The following is an 18,277-nucleotide window of genomic DNA, read 5'->3' as shown; positions in this document are numbered from 1 at the left end:
CACTGGCAGAGGGCAACTCTAGTGCATTGTCTTCACAGGCTCCTATTGACAACTACATAATGCTTCCACCTAATTTTCCTACCTACTGCTCCTATCAACTACTCCTAACTACTGTTTCTGCCATTTTGCCAAAAGGCAGGACTAATCCACAGTGCTCACCACAGGAAAATCTAGAGATATGAAGAATGAGTTCTGAGGTAAGTGTTGTCAAGTATTATGTGTGACAAGGAGAGATTGTACATTTGTGGACATAATGCCAGCAGTCCAAGGGTGGGTGAAGCAGAAATGAAAGACAACTGCCTGGGTCAGAGGAGTGCAACTTGACAACCACTGAAGTACTGGTTCACTATGCAGCCATCACTAGCCCTCCCAAATACCAGTAATATATCTCCTTTGTCGGTGGCTGCCTTCCTACCATTATCAACAGATTCCCAAGAAGTATAATTCGATCCCTTACATGAAAGCTGCTAAAGAGCTCATCTAGCTCCTCCCAAAATATTTTCCTTCTCCTTCACTCCTCTCATTACCTAGCGCATAGGCACCAGCAACCACCCAACTCTTAAAGTCTACTTTCATTCTAACCCATATCAACCTTGGACTCTAAAAAGTCCATTAGCTCATTCCTCATCAAAAGTCTTATCTCATCTTATATTTCTGTTCTCTCCCAATCTACTCAACCCCCTTATTCTTCAATTTCATTTCAATTCATTCTGAGCTAGAACATCCAGGCTTTCCTTATCAAACATATTTCTTCGATCTCTCTATCCAGAGACCTTAAAGAAAAAAATCCTTGCTAGGCGTATTCTAATGTTCCCACTTTTCAAGAAAGAAAATGCAAGAGAGGGGGAATTTTAACCTTACTCCTGTCTCTAAGTTTCTATCTATGATATACAGGTTTTATCTTTGTTGCCCTCTTATGGGCCCTCTCTATTAAGTTCTTTGTAATCTAAGTGCAGATACCAAACTTGAGAGGCATATTCAAGTTTTCAACTAATGCATGATATGAACAGCTTGTTGGTACATGTAGGGAAGGAGTATGAGTTACTGGGAGATGTACAAGAGAAAACATCAAGAGTAAAGAGAACAGTGCAAGGGCTGAAAAATAGGCATCTGAGAGATGGGGTGAGAGAATACTGGCAAACTTCAAGGAGGTTATGAAAATATTTTTGGAGGTGAAAACTAATAAGAACAAGAGAACAAGTGGTAACATCAGTAAAGTAAGCAGATGGAGTAGTAGTAACAGGCAAAGGAAAGGTGAGAAAGAGATGAAGTGAGCATTTTGTGTTAAATGATAGGGTGGTGGATGTGGAGTGCTTAGGGCAAGGTGGTGTGAGGTGTGAGAGTAATGGCAAACAGAATGGTGAAAAGAGAGGGAGTGATGAAAGCTTTGCATAAGATGAAGTAAGGCAAAGCACCAGGAGTGGATGGGAATGCAGATAAATTTCTCAAAGAAGAGAGAGGCTGTGTTTGTTTATTGGTTAGTCTAGATCCCCAATATGTGTATGGCCCTTGGTGAGATGCCTGAGGACAAGCAGAAAGCCTGTATAGTGCCATTAAGTAAACATAAGTGGGATAACTGTAAATACTTGATTAACAGAAGTATAAGTCTATTGAAAATACTTGGTAAAGTGAATGGAACAGTGATGATTTACAGGCTGATGGCATGCAAAAAGTCCCAGATTAAGAAGCAATGTGGTTTCAAAAGTGGCAGAGCAAAAAAGGATAAGGTGTTTGCTGAGTAAGAAATACTTGGACAAAGAGAGGGATTTGTATGTGGCATTTATGAACCCAAAGAAGAAGCATCTAAGGGTAATAAAAGTTTTGTGGAAGTTATGAATATATGGTGAGGGTAGAAAGCTACTATATGCAGTGAGGAGTTTTTATCATGAAGGTAAGGTGTATGTGTAAGTAAAGAGGGAGGAGGGTGAGTTGTTCCAAGTGAAGGAAGATCTGCATTAAGGGACTGCAATATTATGATGGCTCCTTAAAACGATTATGGATGAAGTATTGAGGGAGGTACACCTGAGGGTCATGGAAAGAGGGGCAGATCTACAGTATACAGAGTGGAGAGGGGTAAAGTCAGCTGCTGTTTACAGAGGACAGTTTTGAGCTGATTTGAATAAAAGTAAGGTAATGTGCTTCAGCATGAGGGTGAGACAGGTTGGTTAGTGTATGGGTTTCAATAAGAAGAGCCTAAAGCAAATGGAGTGCTTTAGATACCTGGGAATGGACATGACAGCAGATGGAACAATCACACAATGGATGAAAGGGCAAAGGTCCTATGTGCACCAAGGAGCAAAAGGAGAGGTTACTTACTGTAAGGTTAAAGATGAGTATGTATGATGTCACTGAAGTCCCAACAGTGTTGTATGGGTGCAAGTCTTGGGCATTAAATGCAAAAGAAAGAGGATGGATGTGTTACAAATTAAATTCTTGAGGGCAATATGAGGACTTAGTAGGGTTGATCATGTAAGGAAAGATGGGATAAGACTGATGCATGATTGTAAATGAAGCAGACTGAGAAAGAAGACCACGGTGCACTAAAATAATTAAGTCAGAGCTTTCATTTCTGACATTTCAAAGGATAAGGAACATTGAATATAATTAAACAGGGAATGTTCTATTTTCAAATATGGATAACACATTTAGCAGAAACAGACAATAGATGATAAAGTACCAGATGGAGTGCTAAGAAACAGGTACTCCTCTAGTGCACTGTAAAAAAAGACTAGCGAATAAATAATCTAGTTCACAAATAGCAATTTGTTAAATAGATCAGTTCATTCTATATTAATATCTATACATGACACACAATTCTGGAATGAAAGACTAGTATAAGCAGCTTATAAAATTCCATAAAAAAGGTGAAGTACTCAAAGAGTGAACAGAATGAGGAGTGACATTCATGGATCTAGAAAGCGTGTGGCTGAGTGGGAGATCAGAGTGGATGCTATGTACAACCATGTGTGTATGCAGCAAGCTGGAAACAAATAATAATGAAAGTAGAACATTTAATAGTGGATACGGGAGAAAGAATACTTCCCACGCATTCCTCACGTGTCGTAGAAGGCAACTAAAGGGGACGGGAGCGGGGGGCCAGAAACCCTCCACTCCTTGTATTTTAACTTTCTAAAAGGGGAAACAGAAGGAGTCACGCGGGGAGTGCTCATCCTCCTCAAAGCTCAGACTGGGGTGTCTAAATGTGTGTGGATGTAACCAAGATGAGAAAAAAGGAGAGATAGGTAGTATGTTTGACGAAAGAACCTGGATGTTTTGGCTCTGAGTGAAACAAAGCTCAAGGGTAAAGGGGAAGAGTGGTTTGGGAATGTCTTGGGAGTAAAGTCAGGGGTTAGTGAGAGGACAAGAGCAAGGGAAGGAGTAGCACTACTCCTGAAACAGGAGTTGTGAGAGTATGTGATTGAGTGTAAGAAAGTAAATTCTAGATTGATATGGGTAAAACTGAAAGTTGATGGAGAGAGATGGGTGATTATTGGTGCAAATGCACCTGGGTATGAGAAGAAAGATCATGAGAGGCAAGTGTTGTGGAGCAGCTGAATGAGTGTGTTAGTGGTTTTGATGCACAACACCGGGTTATAGTGATGGGTGATTTGAATGCAAAGGTGAGTAATGTGGCAGTTGAGAGAATAATTGGTTTACATGGGGTGTTCAGTGTTGTAAATGGAAATGGTGAAGAGCTTGTGCTGAAAAAGGACTGGTGATTGGGAATACCTAGTTTAAAAAGAGAGATATACATAAGTATACGTATGTAAGTAGGAGAGATGGCCAGAGAGCGTTATTAGATTACGTGTTAATTGATAGGCGCGCGAAAGAGAGACTTTTGGATGTTAATGTGCTGAGAGGTGCAACTGGAGGGATGTCTGATCATTATCTTGTGGAGGCGAAGGTGAAGATTTGTAGGGGTTTTCAGAAAAGAAGAGAGAATGTTGGGGTGAAGAGAGTGGTGAGAGTAAGTGAGCTTGGGAAGGAGACTTGTGTGAGGAAGTACCAGGAGAGACTGAGTACAGAATGGAAAAAGGTGAGAACAAAGGAGGCAAGGGGAGTGGGGGAGGAATGGGATGTATTTAGGGAAGCAGTGATGGCTTGCACAAAAGATGCTTGTGGCATGAGAAGTGTACGAGGTGGATTGATTAGAAAGGGTAGTGAGTGGTGGGATGAAGAAGTAAGATTATTAGTGAAAGAGAAGAGAGAGGCATTTGGACGATTTTTGCAGGGAAAAAATGCAAATGAGGTGGAGATGTATAAAAGAAAGAGGCAGAAGGTCAAGAGAAAGGTGCAAGAGGTGAAAAAGAGGGCAAATGAGAGTTGGGGTGAGAGAGTATCATTAAATTTTAGGGAGAATAAAAAGATGTTTTGGAAGGAGGTAAATAAAGTGCGTAAGACTAGGGAACAAATGGGAACTTCAGTGAAGGGGGCTAATGGGGAGGTGATAACAAGTAGTGGTGATGTGAGAAGGACATGGAGTGAGTATTTTGAAGGTTTGTTGAATGTGTCTGATGATAGAGTGGCAGATATAGGGTGTTTTGGTCGAGGTGGTGTGCAAAGTGAGAGGGTTAGGGAAAATAATTTAGTAAACAGAGAAGAGGTAGTAAAAGCTTTGCTGAAGATGAAAGCTGGCAAGGCAGCAGTGGAATTTATTAAAAAAGGGTGTGGTTGTATTATTGACTGGTGTGGAAAGCAAAAATGGGTATGTTTGAAGGAATAGTGGTTCCAACAATGTTGTATGGTTGCGAGGCGTGGGCTATGGATAGAGTTGTGCGCAGGAGGGTGGATGTGCTGGAAATGAGATGTCTGAGGACAATGTGTGGTGTGAGGTGGTTTGATCGAGTAAGTAATGTAAGGGTAAGAGAGATGTGTGGAAATAAAAAGAGCGTGGTTGAGAGAGCAGAAGAGGGTGTTTTGAAATGGTTTGGGCACATGGAGAGAATGAGTGAGGAAAGATTGACCAAGAAGATATATGTGTTGGAGGTGGAGGGAACGAGGAGAAGTGGGAGACCAAATTGGAGGTGGAAAGATGGAGTGAAAAAGCTTTTGAGTGATCGGGGCCTGAACATGCAGGAGGGTGAAAGGCGGGCAAGGAATAGAGTGAATTGGATCGATGTGGTATACCGGGGTTGACGTGCTGTCAGTGGATTGAATCAGGGCATGTGAAGCGTCTGGGGTAAACATGGAAAGTTGTGTGGGGCCTGGATGTGGAAAGGGAGCTGTGGTTTCGGGCATTATTGCATGACAGCTAGAGACTGAGTGTGAACGAATGGGGCCTTTGTTGTCTTTTCCTAGCGATACCTCGCACACACGAGGGGGGAGGGGGATGGTATTCCAGGTGTGGTGGGGTGGCGATGCGAATGAATAAAGGCAGACAGTGTGAATTGTGTGCATGGGTATATATGTATGTGTCTGTATGTGTATATATATGTGTACAATGAGATGTATAGGTATGTATATTTGCGTGTGTGGACGTGTATGTATATACATGTGTATGGGGGTGGGTTGGGCCATTTCTTTCGTCTGTTTCCTTGCGCCACCTCGCTAAGCGCGGGAGACAGCAACAAAGCAAAAAAAAAAAAAAAAAAATGATTCATGGTGAGGCGCCTGAGGATTGGCGGAATGCTTGCATAGTGCCATTGTACAAAGGCAAAGGGGATAAGAGTGAGTGCTCAAATTACAGAGGTATAAGTTTGTTGAGTATTCCTGGTAAACTATATGCGAGGGTATTGATTGAGAGGGTGAAGGCATGTACAGAGCATCAGATTGGGGAAGAGCAGTGTGGTTTCAGAAGTGGTAGAGGATGTGTGGATCAGGTGTTTGCTTTGAAGAATGTATTGAGAAATACTTAGAAAAGCAAATGGATTTGTATGTAGCATTTATGGATCTGGAGAAGGCATATGATAGAGTTGATAGAAATGCTTTGTGGAAGGTATTAAGAACATATGGTGTGGGAGGCAAGTTGTTAGAAGCAGTGAAAAGTTTTTATCGAGGATGTAAGGCATGTGTACGTGTAGGAAGAGAGGAAAGTGATTGGTTCTCAGTGAATGTAGGTTTGCGGCAGGGGTGTGTGATGTCTCCATGGTTGTTTAATTTGTTTATGGATGGGGTTGTTAGGGAGGTGAATGTAAGAGCTTTGGAAAGAGGGGCAAGTATGAAGTCTGTTGTGAATGAGAGAGCTTGGGAAGTGAGTCAGTTGTTGTTCGCTGATGATACAGCGCTGGTGGCTGATTCATGTGAGAAACTGCAGAAGCTGGTGACTGAGTTTGGTAAAGTGTGTGGAAGAAGAAAGTTAAGAGTAAATGTGAATAAGAGCAAGGTTATTAGGTACAGTAGGGTTGAGGGTCAAGTCAATTGGGAGGTAAGTTTGAATGGAGAAAAACTGGAGGAAGTAAAGTGTTTTAGATATCTGGGAGTGGATCTGGCAGCGGATGGAACCATGGAAGCGGAAGTGAATCATAAGGTGGGGGAGGGGGCAAAAATTCTGTGAGCCTTGAAGAATGTTTGGATGTCGAGAACATTATCTTGGAAAGCAAAAATGGGTATGTTTGAAGGAATAGTGGTTCCAACAATGCTGTATGGTTGCGAGGCGTGGGCTATGGATAGAGTTGTGCACAGGAGGGTGGATGTGCTGGAAATGAGATGTTTGAGGACAATATGTGGTGTGAGGTGGTTTGATTGATTAAGTAATAATAGGGTAAGAGAGATGTGTGGAAATAAAAAGAGTGTGGTTGAGAGAGCATAAGAGGGTGTTTTGAAATGGTTTGGTCACATGGAGAGAATGAGTGAGGAAAGATTGACCAAGAGGATATATGTGTCAGAGGTGGAGGGAACGAGGAGAAGTGGGAGACCAAACTGGAGGTGGAAAGATGGAGTGAAAAAGATTTTGAGTGATCGTTACCTGAACATGAAGGAGGGTGAAAGGCGTGCAAGGAATAGAATGAATTGGAACGATGTGGTATACCGGGGTCGATGTGCTGTCAATGGATTGAACCAGGGCATTTGAAGTGTCTGGGGTAAACCATGGAAAGTTTCTGTGGGGCCTGGATGTGGAAAGGAAGCTGTGGTTTCGGTGCATTATTACATGACAGCTAGAGACTGAGTGTGAACGAATGGGGCCTTTGTTGTCTTTCCTAGCGCTACCTCACACACATGAGAGGGGAGGGGGTTGTTATTCCATGTGTGGCGGGGTGGTGATGGGAAATAAATAAAGGCAGACAGTATGAATTATGTACATGTGTATATATGTAAATGTCTGTGTGTGTATATATACGTGTTCACTGAGATGTATAGGTATGTATATTTGCGTGTGTGGACATGTATGTATATACATGTGTATGTGGGTGGGATGGGCCATTCTTTCGTCTGTTTCCTTGCGCTACCTCGCTAACGCGGGAGACAGCAACAAAGCAAAATAAAAAAAAATAGAACATTTAAGTTTAGTTGTAAATTCATTTTGCAAAACAAAGATTACTAAGCCATGACATGATTACTTTTATCCCAGAAGAATTTAACAACCACTGAGCAATTGTTCTTCGTAGTGGCATCCTTTAAATTGTTTCTCATTTTTGGTGGAATGGCAATCACCACAAATAAAGAATATGAATAGAATAATGTCTCTGACATAGAACAATGACTGTTCTTTAAAGCATATATGAAGCCCTATCAACCCAGCTCAGCCATAGGGCAGATTTTACAACTCATGTATAAAGACTGTACAGCACTAACAGTGCACTTCTATATTACATAACAGCATAATCCAATTAAAACTTACCCTCTGATAGTTGTGCTTCCTCATTGAATTTCTCTGCTCTGCCTCTGCTTGCCACTCCATGAGCCATTTATCAAAAAGTGGATTTGAGTGACTAATAACACGCTTTGTACGACGATACTTTTTTCTTCTAACCCCTTCCTCTACATTCATGATATATTCTGAAAAGCAGAAATACTCCATTTATCATAGAATTATTTATGATGCATGACTTTTCATTCTACAAAACATAAATGCCCTTAAACACATGGTGCCAAAATGTAGGTTTTGAAGGATGTAAAACCATTTTTCTACTATAAGTAGAGCCCTTTGAATATTTCAGAGAACCTGCTTGGAGGAAGCAAAGGAGAGAATGTTAAAACAACATTTTTACCTCTTGAAAATGAGCTGTATCCATATAATTCACACCCTTCAACCATTATAAAATACTTGAAGCCAATAAATACTCATTCACAGGATTTAACATCCATACAGCAACCCACCCAGGCCCACAAGATCACAGGGTGGGGTAAAACAACATCTAACGACTCCTCACCTACATCTATTCACTGGCCACTGGTAACTGCACTAAACCTTCACTGTCAAGATGAAAGAAATAGTTTTGTGTAAAGAGAAGAAGAAAGGAAAGGGAAAATAAATGGATTCCTTCAATGTTTTGCCTATGGTAGAGAAGACATTCTTCATCCACTAAAATCTACAATTTTAATCTACAGACAGACCCCAAAGAGCATCTATGAGCATACCCAGATGAAAAAAGACAGTCTTAGAAATGTTATATCAACTAGAGAGGACCTACCCTTTATGATACCTGATTCCTCTTCAGAACCTCCTCCTCTGATGGCAGCTAATTCAGAGCCGCACAAGGCCAACCTCCTCCAAACAAATGGCTTTTTTTTTTTTTTTTTTTTTATACCTCGTCGCTGTCTCCCGCGGTTGCGAGGTAGCGCAAGGAAACAGACGAAAGAAATGGCCCAACCCCCCCCATACACATGTACATACACACGTCCACACACGCAAATATACATACCTACACAGCTTTCCATGGTTTACCCCGGACGCTTCACATGCCTTGATTCAATCCACTGACAGCACGTCAACCCCTGTATACCACATCGCTCCAATTCACTCTATTCCTTGCCCTCCTTTCACCCTCCTGCATGTTCAGGCCCCGATCACACAAAATCCTTTTCACTCCATCTTTCCACCTCCAATTTGGTCTCCCTCTTCTCCTCGTTCCCTCCACCTCCGACACATATATCCTCTTGGTCAATCTTTCCTCACTCATTCTCTCCATGTGCCCAAACCATTTCAAAACACCCTCTTCTGCTCTCTCAACCACGCTCTTTCTATTTCCACACATCTCTCTTACCCTTACGTTACTTACTCGATCAAACCACCTCACACCACACATTGTCCTCAAACATCTCATTTCCAGCACATCCATCCTCCTGCGCACAACTCTATCCATAGCCCACGCCTCGCAACCATACAACATTGTTGGAACCACTATTCCTTCAAACATACCCATTTTTGCTTTCCGAGATAATGTTCTCGACTTCCACACATTTTTCAAGGCTCCCAAAATTTTCGCCCCCTCCCCCACCGTATGATCCACTTCCGCTTCCATGGTTCCATCCGCTGACAGATCCACTCCCAGATATCTAAAACACTTTACTTCCTCCAGTTTTTCTCCATTCAAACTCACCTCCCAATTGACAAATGTATTGCCAAATAAAGTTATCAAATGAAAAAGACCTTATCTGCACTTTTCTACCAAGATGTTCCTTTACCCTTTAAGTACTATCATTGTATTAGATAAGGATGTCAAGCAGAATGTTATCATATACCAAGAGAGAATAAGTGAAAAATTGCATAAGGTACAAGTAAAAGAAACTAGGGTAGTGGGATAGGACTGAAAGGAATCTATATAAGCAGTGCTGAAAAGTATGGGTGAAGTATATTGCATACTGAAAGAGGGATGTGAAAGCATAAAAAAAAGGTAGAGAGGTGGAACGAGGAAGTTAAATTGCTAGAGAGAGAGAGAGAGAAGGGGTGTTTAGACAGTACCTGAAGGGATGGAGTGCAAGTGAATGGGAGTACAAGAGAAAGCAACAGGTCAAAAGGTAAGGGAAATGAAGATAGCAAATGAGAGATGAGGTAAGAGAGTAATGATGAGTATCAGGAAGAATATGAAAATGTTCTGGATGGAGGTGAACAGTTAAGAGGGAAAACAGGAGAATAGAGGGGCAACAATGAATAGAACAGGCAAAGATGTGAAGAGGAGATGGGGTGAGTATTTTGAAGGAATAATGAATGTGTTGGTTGACAAGGAGAAGGACTTGTCATGTTTTGGACAGTGTGGCTTGTGGAGTGCAAGAGCTAAGGCATTTGTTATGGTAAAGTGAAAGGAAGTCAAGAGAGCATTGTGTGAGATGAAGTGTGGAAAGCAGGAGGACTGGATAGAACTACAGTAGAGGTTCTCAAGAAAGGGGATGTCAGTATTACTGATTGGTTATCAAGCTGTTTGATGTTTGTATGACCCAAGGTGAGGTGCCACAGGATGCAAAATGCATACACAGTGCCTTTATGTACAGATAAGGGAGAATCTTTGAACAAGAGACATAAGTCTATTGAGTACAGATACCTAGCAAAGGTGAATGGGAGTATGGTGATTGAAGGGGTAGGGGGCATACACAAAGCTAATGATTGCGGAGGAGCAACATGGTTTCAGGAGTGGGACTGGCTCAGTGTCAGAGATACTTAGCTTGAAGATTCTCTGAGAAATACTTGGAGAGAATGGTATTTATAGATCTGGAAGAAGAATGTAATGGGGTGGACATAAATGCCTTGTGAAACTTATGAATTTATGGTGGAAAAGAAAAGCTACTAAATGCAGGGAGGAGTTGTCATTGGAAAAGGAAGGCATGTGTGAAAGCAGGAGAGAAGAAAGGTTAGTGATGCTTGGTGAAGGTGGGTTTGCATTAAGGGTCTATCACCAAGGTTGTTTCATCTGTTCATGGACAGGGTGGTAATGTAAGTAAAATGAGGATTTTGAGGCAAAGGGCAGGTCTGCAGTATGCAGAGGATAAATGAGGGGGAATTTGGGGAGGTGAGTTGGTTGCTATTTGTAGATGACATGGCTCTGGCAGCAGATTCCAGAGAGATACTCCAGAAGCAGGTGTCAGGGTTGGGGATTGTGTGTAAAGGGAGGAAGCTGTGAGTTAATTTGAATAAAAGTATGGTGATAAGATGCAGCAGAGTGGTGAGGAAGGTTAGTTTGAGTACATGTTTGAAACGAAGGATCTGGAAGAAATGATGAGTTTTTGGTATCTGTAAGTGGAAATGGTGGCAAATGGAACCATATGGGTTGAAGTAAGTCATGTGATAGGTAAAGGTCAGTGTATGTACAGGCAATAAAGGGCATGTTTGAACATATAGTAGTCCCAACAGTGTTGTATGGACATGAGTTTTGAGCCTTGAATGCACTGGAAAGAAGGATGGAGAATGTGTACAAAATGAAACGGCAGAGGATGATATTAGTATGAGACAGTAAGAAGTGAAAGTGTCAGAGAGGGGTTTGGTGGTAAGTGCAGTCTGAATGAGAGAACCAAACAAGCCATGCCGAAACAATATAAGCATATGGAAAGGATGGGTATCGAAAGATTGACAAGAAGGTACACGTGTCAGAAGTGGAAGGAGTAAGGGGAAGGAGGAGACCAAGACAAAATGGAAAGATGGAATGAAGGAAGCTTTGAGCTACTAGGGCTTGAATATTCAGGAGGAAGATTGGCAGGCACTGTATAATATCATCTGGACTGATATGATATACTGGGGCAATGTACTGTCATTGGGCTAAAACAGGGCAGATGAAGTAGTAAAGATAAACTGTGGAGTGGTCTATGGGATTTGGCTATGGGTGATGGGCTCTGGTTTTAATGCATTATGCATGACAGAGACAGGATGTGGGCAAGTGAGGTTGTTGTTCATTTGCTCTTGATGTTACCTCACTAAGGCAGGAAAGGCAACTGATATTGTATTATGATAATATACTAACATACTTATGATATGGCCAGTGTGTATTTTGAAAATGTTTGAAAATAAGTTATTAACATGCTTTGAGTTTGAAAATAAGTTATTAACATGCTTTGAGAAGTCAATGATATATAAAATGTTCTTTCTAAAACACTGACATCTATAAGCATATAACAGTATAATATACTTAAAACAGGCATGATCCACTTTTCCCCCCTCTCAAGTGGACTCTTGTAAAAAAAATTTCACATAACTTTCCCTTGCTGCTGAAATGTACTGTAATTTTCAATGTGGTAATTATGTAATCTTAAGGTGCAATAGAAGTATCTTTTTTTATACTAAATCACTCCCCATGACTCTCTCTTCCACCTTTTGCATGTCATGTGCATTTCTCACACACGATATCAATGCTTCCCTAATTACCTCCTATTCCTTACCCAGTACCCTACCTTCATTCACTCTCTGCCATTCTGTTCTCAATCTCTCAAGATATCTCTTTGCACAAGTTGCTTTTCCAAGCTCACTTACTCTTACCACTCTCTTCTCCCAAATAATATCAACTTCTTCCCAAAAAAATCTTAAAATCTTCATCCTCACCTCTACAAGGTAGTGATTAAACATCTCACCAGCACCCCTCTCAGCACATTGATATCCACAAGTCTCACTTTTGCATGCCAATAAATCAATATGTAATCAAATAATGTCTGCTGAACATTTTCCTTACTAGCATACATATACTTGTGTATATCCCCCTTTTTAAATCAGGTATTCCTAATAAACTGTCCTTTTTCAGCACACAACTCCACAAGATGATCACCATTTCTATTCACTTTACTTTATTCCCCATGCCCCCCTAGTTATACTCTAAACTGCCACATTACTCAACTTCACATTTAAATCGTCCATCACTAATATTACCTCTGTTCTAAAAACTCTAAAAATCTTCGCCCTCACTTCTATAAGGTATTGATTAGATATCCTATCAGCTGCCTCTCTCAGCACATTCATAACTAAAAGTCTCACTTTTGCCTGCTGATCCATTAATATGTAATCAAATAATGTCTGCTGTCCATTTTCCCTACTCACATATGTATACTTGTGTATCTCCCTCTTTTTAAGTCAGGTATTTCCAATAAATAGTCCTTTTTCACCAAACAACTCCACAAACTGATCAACATTTCCATTAACTTTACTAAATTCCCATGCTCTCCTATTTATACCCTCAACTGCCACATTACTCACCTTCACATTTAAATCACCCATCACTAATACCCAGTCTCTTGCATCTAAATAACTGACACACTCACTCATCTGTTCCTAAAACACATGTCTCTCATGTCTTTTATTCTCATGGCCAGGAACATAAGCACTAATAATCACATCTCTTGCCATCCACTTTCATTTTTACCCACATCAGTCTAAAGCTCACTTTCTTACAATCTTTTAAAATGCCCACAATTCCTGCTTCAGCAGTAGTGCTACTCCTTCCTTAGCTCATGTCCTCTCACTAACCCTTGACTTTGCTCCTGTGACATTTCCAAACCATTCTGCCACTTTGCCCTAGAGCTTTGTTTCACTCATAGCCAGAACATACAGGTTTCTTTTCCCAAACATACTATCACTCCTTTCTTCTTGTCTTGGTTACATCCACATACATTCCAACACTCTAGACTGATCTTTTGATGAGGATGAGTATTCCCACTTGGCTCTTTATTCTATCTTTCAGAAAGTGAAATACAAGAAGGTTTCTTACATCAGATAAAATGTGGCAAGGCAGCTGGAATGTATGGTATTGCAGATATTTCAAGAAAGGGAGTGACTGTGTTACTGATTAGTTAGCTACGATTTTCAATGTGCGTATGGATCATGGTGAGGTGCTTGAGGACTGGCAGAATGCATGTATAGTACCATTGTACAAAGGCAAAGGGATAAAGGTGGGTGTTCAAATTACAGAGGTATAAGTTTGTTTGCTGAATGTTCCTGGCAAGTAGTACAGGTACACCACCGAATTTCCGGCAACTGATGGTTCGGCTCCTCCTTTAGTCTGGACAAAATTATGTGAGGGAACTTGAAATTACCACGGCCACCAGACAAGTTTACTGGGGGGCCACAGATGGTGTTATGTGTACGGCACGCTTATTTACATTCTTTACACTGCACTTGTTGGTGGTGATACAGCAATTCTGTGAGATTCTTAGCTTATTTTACTTAAATATATCCCTAGCTATGGTTTCTAAGACATATGAGAGTGTCAGTCATGGTGTCAAATTTAAACACCAGTCCATATCGATCCAAGATAAAGTGGAACTGTTGAAAAAATGGACCGTGGTGTTTCAGAGCGTAAGCTGTGTGACATCTACAGTAGTGGTGTATCAACTGTTTATGATATAAAGAAACAAAGGGAGAAAATATTAAAATTCTATGCAGACAGTGATTCCAAGAAGCAAATGACGGTTAGAAAAACTATGAAAAAAATCTACACATCAGGCAACTTTGCTGAAAATGTGCTGAAGAAGATAGCAAAGGAGAATGTGTTTCGCAGCAGTAAGCCTACTGGTAAATCTGTAAATCCTGTAGCTTTAACTTCAAGTACCCCAGATGTCTCACCTGCAACATCAGAAATCCAAGACGAAACACAGTAATTCTGACTGCCTTCCACTTCCAGACCTTTGTGATTAGCTTTACAGTTCCAATAAAAGTCTAAAATCTACCACTCTGGGAGCAGCAGTGCTACAGTATTCTTTGTAAAGAAATCAATAAAATTTCACTTAATTTTTGTTTATTATTATACTTTGTCGCTGTCTCCCGCGTTTGCGAGGTAGCGCAAGGAAACAGACGAAAGAAATGGCCCAACCCCCCCCCCATACACATGTATATACATACGTCCACACACGCAAATATACATACCTACACAGCTTTCCATGGTTTACCCCAGACGCTTCACATGCCTTGATTCAATCCACTGACAGCACGTCAACCCCGGTATACCACATCACTCCAATTCACTCTATTCCTTGCCCTCCTTTCACCCTCCTGCATATTCAGGCCCCGATCACACAAAATCTTTTTCACTCCATCTTTCCACCTCCAATTTGGTCTCCCTCTTCTCCTCGTTCCCTCCACCTCCGACACATATATCCTCTTGGTCAATCTTTCCTCACTCATTCTCTCCATGTGCCCAAACCACTTCAAAACACCCTCTTCTGCTCTCTCAACCACGCTCTTTTTATTTCCACACATCTCTCTTACCCTTACGTTACTCACTCGATCAAACCACCTCACACCACACATTGTCCTCAAACATCTCATTTCCAGCACATCCATCCTCCTGCGCACAACTCTATCCATAGCCCACGCCTCGCAACCATACAACATTGTTGGAACCACTATTCCTTCAAACATACCCATTTTTGCTTTCCGAGATAATGTTCTCGACTTCCACACATTCTTCAAGGCTCCCAGAATTTTCGCCCCCTCCCCCACCCTATGATCCACTTCCGCTTCCATGGTTCCATCCGCTGCCAGATCCACTCCCAGATATCTAAAACACTTCACTTCCTCCAGTTTTTCTCCATTCAAACCCACCTCCCAATTGACTTGACCCTCAACCCTACTGTACCTAATAACCTTGCTCTTATTCACATTTACTCTTAACTTTCTTCTTCCACACACTTTACCAAACTCAGTCACCAGCTTCTGCAGTTTCTCACATGAATCAGCCACCAGTGCTGTATCATCAGCGAACAACAACTGACTCACTTCCCAAGCTCTCTCATCCCCAACAGACTTCATACTTGCCCCTCTTTCCAAAACTCTTGCATTTACCTCCCTAACAACCCCATCCATAAAGAAATTAAACAACCATGGAGACATCACACACCCCTGCCGCAAACCTACATTCACTGAGAACCAATCACTTTCCTCTCTACCTACACGTACACATGCCTTACATCCTCGATAAAAACTTTTCACTGCTTCTAACAACTTTCCTCCCACACCATATATTCTTAATACCTTCCACAGAGCATCTCTATCAACTCTATCATATGCCTTCTCCAGATCCATAAATGCTACATACAAATCCATTTGCTTTTCTAAGTATTTCTCACATACATTCTTCAAAGCAAACACCTGATCCACACATCCTCTACCACTTCTGAAACCACACTGCTCTTCCCCAATCTGATGCTCTGTACATGCCTTCACCCTCTCAATCAATACCCTCCCATATAATTTACCAGGAATACTCAACAAACTTATACCTCAGTAATTTTTGTTTAATCTTGTTTAATTAATACCTGTAATCTTGCTTCATTAATGTACTATTGTACAAGTACCTGTATTTCATATATTTATCTAATTTACATTTAATATTTGTTTAATTTAAATTTCTAACAGTCCATGGTATACTTTAGACACATGGAAGATGTATAATGAATGGGTTAGAGGTGTGTTAATGAATTATTATTACGTGACCATGGTTGGTCTGGCAAAATGGTTAATCCAGCAAGGCTTTGGAACCAAGGGTGCCAGAAAATTGGTAGTGTACCTGTATGGGATAATAGTGACTGAGAAGCTGAATGCATCTACAGGGCATCTGACTGAAAAGGAACAGTGTGGTGTCAGAAGCGATAGAGGATGTGTGGATCAGGTGTTAGCTTTAAAGAAAGCATGTGAGAAATACTTAGAGAAACAGACAGATTTGTATGTGGCATTTATGGATCTGGAAAAAGCAAATATTGGGGTTGATAGAGATGTCTTGTGGAAGGCCTTAAGAATATACGGTATAAGAGGAAAGCTGCTAGAAGCAGTAAAAAGTTTTTATCAAAGATGTAAGGCATTTGTACGAGTGGACAGAGAAGAGAGTATATGGCTTCAACAGAAGGTTGGTCTGGCAGGGGTATATGATGTAACCATGGCTGCATAATTTTTCATGGATAGGGTGATGAGGGAGGTCAATGCGAGAGTCCTGGAAAGAGGGGCAAGTATGAAGTCTGTACAGGATAAAAGGGCCTGGAAAAAAGTAGGAAGTTGAATATAGGCTAGGTTATTAGGTTTAGAAGGGATGAGGGTCTGGTTAGTTGGGGTGTACATTTGAATAGGAAAAACTAGAAAAGGTAAAGTGTTTAAGATACCTGGGAGTAGACATGGCAGCAAATGGAACCATAGAAGCAGAAGAGAGACAGGGAAGGAGAGGGGGCAAAGGTTCTGGGAGCAATGAAGAATATGTGGAAAGAGGAATCATTAACTGGAAGGGAAGAAGTAGAGAGTATGTTTGAAGGTACAGTAGTACCAACACTTTTACATGGATGCAAGACATGGAATATAGATTATTTTGTGCAGAGGAGCAAAGTTATTAGGTTTAGCAGGGATGAGGGATAGGTTAGTTGGGACAAGAGTTTAAAAGGGAAAAATTGGAGAAAGTGAAGTGTTTTAGATACCATGGAAGCAGAAGAGAGTCATAGGGATAGGGAGGAGAGGGGTCAAAGGTTCTGGGAGCATTGAAGAATGCGTGGAAAGAGAAATCACAGGGAGGGTGAAAAGAGTATGTTTGAAGGTATAGTAGTACCAACATTTTTCTATGGATGCAAGCCATGGAATATAGATTATTTTGTGTGGAGGAGGGTGGATGTATGGGAAATGAAATGCATGATAAGTAGAGTGAGGTGGTTTGATCAAGTAAGTAATGAAAGGGTAAGAGAGAGGCATAATAAAAAACTGTGGCTGAGAGAGTCGAGGGGTGTGCTGAAATGGTCTTGACATATAGAGAGAATGAGCAAGAACAGGTTAAGAAAGTGAGTACATGCATCATACATGGAAAGGACAAGGATAAGGTGGGAAATCCAACTTAAGGTAGAGGGATGAAGTTGAAAATATTCTGAGTGATCTAGGCCAGGTCATGTAGAAGGGTGAAAGGTGTGCACAGGGTTGAGAGATCTGAAGCAATGTGGTATAAAGGGGTCAATATGCTGTCAATGGACTGAGCCAGGGCATGCAAAGCAGACAAAGTAAATCATGGAAAGGCCTGTAGGGCCTGGTTGTGGATAAGGAGCTGTGGTTTTCGTGCACAGCACATGACAGTTAAAGAAAGAATATGAGTGAATTTGGCCTTTCTTCATTTGTTCCTGGGGCTAGCTTGCTAATGCGGGAAATGATGCTGTAGTATGAGAAGTAGTAAAAAGACTGGTTGAGAGAGCTAAAGAGAGTTTGCTGAAGTGGATTGATCATATAGAGACAATGCATGAAGAAAGGTATATATGTGTCAGAAGTGGAGGGGATGAGGAGAAAGGGGAGGTCAAATTGGGGATGGAGGGGAGTGAAAGAGATTTTGAGTGAATGCAGCCTGAACATGCAGGAGGGTGAAAGGTGGGCATGGGATAGAGAGATATGGAACAACATGATATGATTTGCTATCAATGGACTGAACCAGGGCATGTGAAGCAGCAAGGGTAAACCATGAAAAGGCCTGTG

The 18,277-nt window shown here is 41.2% G+C and overlaps 1 protein-coding gene across 1 annotated transcript in view; it reads right to left on the bottom strand.

The window, feature by feature from the left end:
* Positions 1-14,545, bottom strand: part of mus81 (mus81 structure-specific endonuclease subunit) — an 83,100-nt gene extending 68,555 nt beyond the window's left edge. Inside the window, 2 exon segments of the mRNA XM_071672650.1 lie at positions 7,778-7,935; positions 8,571-14,545. Of these exon segments, the coding sequence (XP_071528751.1) occupies positions 7,778-7,935; positions 8,571-8,817 (405 nt within the window). The 5' untranslated portion in view covers positions 8,818-14,545.
* Positions 14,546-18,277: the final 3,732 nt, after the last annotated feature.

The sequence above is a fragment of the Panulirus ornatus genome, chromosome 17, assembly GCF_036320965.1.
Source record: "Panulirus ornatus isolate Po-2019 chromosome 17, ASM3632096v1, whole genome shotgun sequence".
Classification (NCBI taxonomy): Eukaryota; Metazoa; Arthropoda; class Malacostraca; order Decapoda; family Palinuridae; genus Panulirus; species Panulirus ornatus.
This window is presented reverse-complemented; position numbering and strand designations above follow the sequence as displayed.